General features: G+C 37.0%; 2 protein-coding genes across 3 annotated transcripts; one reads left to right on the forward strand and one right to left on the reverse strand.

Moving 5' to 3' along the window:
• Positions 1–813: 813 nt before the first annotated feature.
• Positions 814–1,943, forward strand: LOC121983087 (WRKY transcription factor 1-like). Its single transcript, XM_042536066.1, has 3 exons — positions 814–1,128; positions 1,225–1,320; positions 1,418–1,943. Exons 1-3 carry the CDS (start codon positions 866–868, stop codon positions 1,863–1,865), a joined length of 807 nt encoding a protein of 268 aa, XP_042392000.1. The 5' UTR covers positions 814–865; the 3' UTR covers positions 1,866–1,943.
• Positions 1,944–2,195: 252 nt separating this feature from the next.
• Positions 2,196–6,215, reverse strand: LOC121981284 (ADP,ATP carrier protein ER-ANT1-like). Of its 2 annotated transcripts, XM_042533730.1 has the most exons (4): positions 5,789–6,215; positions 2,952–3,323; positions 2,638–2,875; positions 2,196–2,350 (listed from the first exon to the last, which is right to left on the reverse strand). In XM_042533730.1, the coding sequence occupies exons 1-4, from the start codon at positions 6,080–6,082 to the stop codon at positions 2,304–2,306; spliced, it is 951 nt and encodes a 316-aa protein (XP_042389664.1). In that variant the 5' UTR covers positions 6,083–6,215; the 3' UTR covers positions 2,196–2,303. The 2 variants fall into 2 exon arrangements, with proteins under 2 accessions (XP_042389664.1, XP_042389662.1); XM_042533728.1 differs by lacking the exon at positions 2,196–2,350 and having other exon boundaries at positions 2,529–2,875.
• Between the last annotated feature and the right edge of the window lie 865 nt (positions 6,216–7,080).

Here is a 7,080-nt window from a genome sequence, read left to right on the forward strand (position 1 = left end):
GATGATAAGGGGAAGTCCATCTATCACGGGTCAATTGATATGGTGTCGGTCAAAGTTAAGGCGGTCAACATCAGGCTTACAGTTATCTCGGTCAACAAAGGAGTAGTTGAGCGGACATCACCCGACCGGTCGGGGCATCATGGGTCGGCCGGAAGATAAACGAGCCGCTCGGACAGCCTGTCCGGTGCAAGGAATGACATTACACAGGAGGAGAAGAAAGCAAAAGAAACACGACGTCTATCATTAAATATGAGGAAGTAAAGGCAAAGGTAAAGAAGAACACTACATTTATCATCAATGCACGGAAGTGAAGACAAAAAAAAATCTTCCTTTGCAATTAATATCATTAAATTAGGGCAGATGAATGATCACAGAAAAAGGTATAAAAGAATACGCTAGGTACGAGGAAGATAAGATTTTTTTTTATTTTCTGAATTACTCATTCTCTTTCTGATTTTGACTTGAGCGTCGGAGGACCAACGCCAAGGACCGCTTCCCTGATTTAGTTTTGTTTTTGTAAGATTGGAGTATTCGCCCCGTCAATGGTCATCTCATTTTTAACTTTTCAACTTCCTTCGTTCGGACAGGATCATATTATTATTTTCCTTATTAAAGGAAAAACAGTACTATTAATCTTGTTATAAATATTATATATCGATCTTAATATATTTTTATAGAATTATACTTCTCAGGCCTTTTGCGTAGATACTACCTAAACACCATCAACGATTCACGCGTATTAATATTATATTTATAAACAATCAAACACTGAAGTTGACAATATTACATGTTTTGTTTGGTCTGCATCTATAAAGTCTGAGAGACTCAGGCTTGGGTGTGAAGGCCAGAGCCATCGATCTATCTCATGGAGAACACTGGCATGATCATGAGCTCCGTGATCCGCGAGGTTGAGCACGCGGCTACTCTCACGAGGAAGCTCCAGTCCTACGTCGAGATGGGCGACTACAGCGACTGGTTGAAGGGGTCAGTGAGGACTCTTTCGGAAGAGGTAATGGAAAACTGCAAGTCTACCCTCTCCAAGCTGATGCCAGCTGAAGGGAGCACAAAGAGAAAGCGAAGCTTCCCCTGCGCAACTGATCGACTACAGCCTAGAGATCTAAGAAGAAGGTACTGATCGACTGGCCGTCTGAAAATTGCAATAGTTTAATCTCTTTAATTTCTTAGCTTGTTACCTGTTTAATTTGTTTCATTGTTCTCCGGCAGCTTCGCAAGAAAAGAAGTCACGAACGCACCTTATTACGATGCCCATCGATGGAGAAAATACGGCGAGAAGTTCATCAAAGGATCCGTCTTCAAAAAGTGATCTGACGCGCGATCTTCTCTTAATTTTCTGAATGATCAACTTGTCCTTTTCTTTACATTATTCCTTAACCTCAATTATGATGATGAATAACAGGAACTACTACAGATGCACCTACAGTTTGGATCGGAGGTGCCAAGCAAAGAAGCAGGTGCAACAGCAGGGCGCATCTCTGTTTCTTGTGGTTTATGAAGGAGAACACACTTGTAATTCTACTTCAGGAACAACTAATGAGAGGAGTCTGAGCTCTGCTGGACGGACCTTTAATTTCCAAGCCGAAAGTGAACCTGAAAACGAGCCACCACTAATTCACTTGGGTGAAATGGATAGTACTGTCGGTGATCAGAACGCCATTAATGGAGGTCGAAGGTGTGAAAGCCCGCAGGGTTCGTTGGTCATGCTCGAGCTTGGAGACCCCACAATCTTTGACTCATTTTCTGAACCGATCGCCAACCATTTTGCTAATGACGATATTGTCCTGGATAGAGACGTGTCAGCAACCTCGATGGTTGAATATATTCTAGATGAATATATAACAATGTAATTAAGGAGAATAATTAATTAATTGTTGAAATAACTCTCAAGTAGTGCTCAATGCATTCTTCATCACCATGTTGGATCCTCATCCTAGTGAATTTTTTGGTTACGATTTTGAATTTTGGCTTGTCGTTATTAGATCTCTGATGATTCTAACTGAGAACTGGAGAAATTATAGAAAAGTTAACAAGCCTGCAGCTTGTTTAATTTGGTTTATTTACAGTGCTAGTTGGGATCTGAAAATTTCTCCAAAATGTAAAAATAAATATATGGAACCGTCTGCCAAAACATCTCGAAGAAGATGGAGAATTGCCAGTTCTATTTTATTTTACTCGTCACCTGTTTCCATGAGAAGTCTCCATGGTATACATGTGACTTTCTTAGACGTTTCTCTTCAGCCTCCCTTCTCATATTCTGCCACCTTCTCTCCTGCAGGCTTCCTTCATCATCCCCATGAAATATATAAAATCCCTCGGCGGTCTGTGTTAGAATCTACTTCGACAACAAAAAACAATGACGAAAGCAAAACATAGTATCAGTATCCTTGTAAATCTACAATCACTATATACAATTTGCACTAGAGGATTGTCTTTAATCCTTTAGCTCCTTGGGTAAAGGGTAGTTGGTTGTGATTTTTTCCAGACTACCTAAATAACTAAAAAATTTATGGAAAATATTTGATTTTTTTTCAAATAAAACAAATTATTTTACACTGGTTCTAAGCTTCTGGTCAAAGCCATAACCATGCCTACATGCGATTCGGTGTAGTTGGTCATAACCTGCAAGAACACCAGCTCCGGCCATCCCTGATAGCATGTTTGCAGCAGCACCTCTGAAAAGTGCAAAGAAACCTTCATTCCCTACTATTGTCTTCAGAGCATGATATGCATTTTGATACTTGAATGGCTGTCCGGAGGTCAACATCATTCTCCGACGCAGCGTATCAAAAGGGTATGCACAAATGCCAGAAAATGTAGTCACACTCCAGCCTAATGTGAAACTGGCAAAGAAGTTGCCCTGCAACATAGTATATCAACAAATCGTCAGCCAAAAATATTTAAAGGTGATCTAACAAGCAAAATTGTACACTGACCTCCAGTGGTCCAACTAGGATAATGGGTTTCATGGTATCATAAATGCCAAAATACAAGCCCCGATACAAAGTGATGCCCAGTATGGAAACACTAAAACCTCGATACAAGCCAACAATACCATCAGTTGCTAGAGTCTTTCTGTAGACGTCAGCTAGTCCTTTAAACTGTCGTTCACTGTTAGCTTTGGATTCAATTGCATCTGTGCCAAGCCGAGTCCTTGCATAATCTAAATGGTATAGTAACATGGATGTTGTTGCTCCAGCTGCGCTACCTGAAGCTACATTCCCCGCTAACCATTTCATGTAACCATCTTTCTCTTTTGAGAAGCCAAAAAGGCTTCGAAAATAGCCCTTGAATGCAAAATTGAAAGCCTGTTTGAAAGAAAAAGGATCAACGATGTAATTGTTAATTGTAGTGATGCATAATAAATTATTGACATGATATTAGGTAAAATAAGCTCCAATTAAGAATAGTGGAATCACACACGCACACAAAAGAAGAGGCATACACATTTTTGAATATATAGATCATTAGGTTTTCTTTTAAAATAACCAAGATATACACAACTCACATATCCATCTCTCATTCTATTGATCTCTTGTAACAAACCTATCAAGATAATTACCGGCAGAAATTTGAAAACATATTGTCCAGTAAAACAGAAAGCAAGGAAATGCCTATGACTAGGCTTGGGAATGTTTTCCCATAGTACTTTTGCCATAAGGTTCTTTAAGCCAATGTATTGCATTCTCAGTCATTTTTCGATTATAGATGAGAGAATATATTCATAAAAGCTGGTTTTCCAAAGCACTTTTTAAACAATTCTAAAACTTAATACAACTAGATAAACAGTACAAAAATAATATTATTAAAAGATATGTATGATAACTCTATTACTAGCGTCAAAACTACTAGGAGAGTGATGAATGATTTTATTATAGTTGTAGATTTATCTCAAGAGTCAGTTCTATGTCTTCTATCTTTTAGCATTAGTAGTAAATGAAGTAGCCGATTGTACAAAAGAAAAACCTTGCACATACATGTTATTCACAAATGATATTTTGTTAATGGATGCATGTAATTGAATTAAATTTAAAGTTTAAATTGTGGAGAAACCCTTTAGAAACTAAAGCTTTTGCGATATGGAAAACAAAAGTTGAATATATAAAATATAGTTTCAATAAAAAAAAAGGTCCGATAAAAACTGAAAGAATAATTAAGATGGATGGATATAAATTCCAAGATAAAGAATGAATGTTGAAATAGAGGGAAGCTTGTGAAGTCTTGTGCAACCATCATATCCCATTCGATTATAATGAAAATTTTTATCATATTGTGCTATAATCAGTCGCATTTTATGGATTTGAGTGTTAGAATATTAGGGGAAAAGTCTTACAAAATGTAGCAGAAATGAGAATGATAACATGGATATGTGGAGATATTATAAAGAATAAAACAGAAAATATTAATATTTGAGAGAGATGTAGATACAATATATTTAATATATATATATATATATAGATTGAGATAGTATAGACACGTTCAAAGATAACCAATAATTTTATAATTAAAATAGCTAAATTTATTAGAGTGGAAGGTATAAGAATAAAACAGAAAATATTAATATTTGAGAGAGATGTAGATACAATATATTTAAAATATATATATATATATATAGATTGAGATAGTATAGGCATGTTCAAAGATAACCAATAATTTTATAATTAAAATAGCTAAATTTATTAGAGTGGAAGGTATAAGGGGCAAGCAAGATGGAGGAAAACATTAATGTAATAAAAATGATTTGTTAATACAAATATTACAAATGATATTGCCTAGCATAGAGCTAAATAAAGGGATGGCATTCATGTAGCCTACCCTAATTAGTTGGAACAAAACCCAACTTGATGACGACGATGTTGAGTTTGCTTACATATACCATAGAATATCTGAATCATATACATGATATATAATGAGGTATTCGGCACATAGGCTTACGAAAGAACATAGATATGATAGTCGCAGAAACTATTGATGTATCTAGAGTGAGGAGAAAATGGCTTCATTGACTCAAAAGTGCTTCTCAATATCTCTCATAAAAACAGACTAATATAATGAATATCTTAAGAAAATCTGCAACAACCTCTGCTTCTATCTTATGTTTATCATAAAGAATTTAGGATAACCACCAGATAGTATCTAACTCAAACTTAAGTTGGTATAATACGTACTAATCTTATAACTGGATCGATGGTTGACCTAAACTCATAATAATTCGTTGGAAGTTTGCTACAAGAATGCAAGGAAATAAATGCATTGGTATTATATTAAGATTTTCCTGTACCAAGTTCACTATGTTTACAATTTTTATATTTACTCCATTAATTAATGTTATTGCAACATAGAAACACAATCCCCTTAAATCTGTGCAAATTACAACCAACCTTGTGTTTAAATAATTTTCTATGCCGACAGCAGCAAAGTTAATCTTATGAAGCTCCACCAAAAGGGTAACTTAATTGAGGCTTGAATTCCAGATCAACTAGCTCAAAAAATATGAATTGAAGAAATAAGCTAAAAATCTAGTAAACTCTCAAGATGAACACGAACTTCCTGTCAGTCCAATTTTGATATGTCATCACCCCAAAACATAGACTTTAGTCATCTTCAATCGAGTTATTAATGGAATAGAAACTAAAACTCAGCACAAAAAAGAAATCAAAGTAAAGCAATAACAGGAATAGTTTCAATAGTATCACGATTAAAAAAAAAAATTAGAACTTTCTGAAATCAAGAAGGGCGAGAGAGCCCATATCTCTCCCTAAGAAATTCTAACCTGAGTAGGGAAATATCGGATGACATTGGCCTGGTTGCCTCTCCACAAGGCGAGAACCCCTTCTTCATTGAGAACCCTTGCGAAGCAATCCCTAATGCCCTGGTAAGGCCTAGTCAAATGCCCCCTCCTGATCATCTCCCCCTGGTTTTGCAGCAGGAGCTTCACCCGCTCCACCGGCGCTGCCCCGCTTTTGGCAAATACTGCGGCCGCCCCGCCCATCACAAAGTCGGCCGCCATCTTCTTGGTCGGTGGAGCCGCTACCGCCACGGTTGCCGCATCGGCAGCGACCCCCATCTCGCCCTCTCCGATTTCGACCGCTAGCTTTTGTTCCCTCGCCTCTGTTTTTCGAAGGCCGCCGCCGACGCAAGATGCGGAGCGTCAGGTCCAATAAGGACCGCGGATCAGATGGTTAGCGTTAAATTAAAACTGAAGTAGTGGTCGCTCATTCTGTCCGATGCTTTATTTTTATTTGTGGTTTTATCTCTTTGATGCGCGGCTCTTAATTGATCTCATTAACTTAGACCAAAATAAAGTAAAAAATAAATTAAATTAAAGGGGTAAATAAGTTATTAATTCTCAAGAAGTTACATAAATATAATATAAAGTATATTAAACTGGAGAATATGCAATAATAATTCAATATGTCTCATAAAAGATATAAGAAAATCTACTTAATTGGCACCCCATGCTAGTAGTCTTATGGGCTTATCCAATAGAAAAAAGTGCTAAGAAGAGTCTAGTCAATATTGAAAGATATCAGAGTTAGTTATATACCTTATATCGATAAACTCTTAGATTCTCAGATTCTTCATAATGAACTTAACAATATTTGATTGATAGATAGAAATATATGATCCTTTAGTTTAGAAAAAAAAAATTTTACATTACACAAAGATTATAGAGTTGACTTGTAAGTGTATAGATACATTAAATACAAGTGAAATGTTAGGAAGATGAACAAGATTCAATATATTAATTTAGGAGACCAGATCTCCTGATCCACAAAAAAGTGAACGAGGGGATGATCCACTCCCAATTGCGGTCGAATCGTAATTGCGATCTGGCCGTAATTGGTTGTGATCCCTTCACGGGTTCACCGTTCTCACCAAGTTATAGTTTGGGTCGGAGCGGACAATCAAAGGTCGCCCCTACTTAGTGTCCGATAATTTGGACACTTGCCAACTTCCGACGGCCTCCGGCCGTCCGCTCCGACCCAAACTATAATCTAATGGGGATGGTGAACCCATGAAGGAATTGCAACCAATTACGGCTGGATCGCAATTACGATCTGG

This window comes from Zingiber officinale, chromosome 5A, assembly GCF_018446385.1.
Source record: "Zingiber officinale cultivar Zhangliang chromosome 5A, Zo_v1.1, whole genome shotgun sequence".
Classification (NCBI taxonomy): domain Eukaryota; kingdom Viridiplantae; phylum Streptophyta; class Magnoliopsida; order Zingiberales; family Zingiberaceae; genus Zingiber; species Zingiber officinale.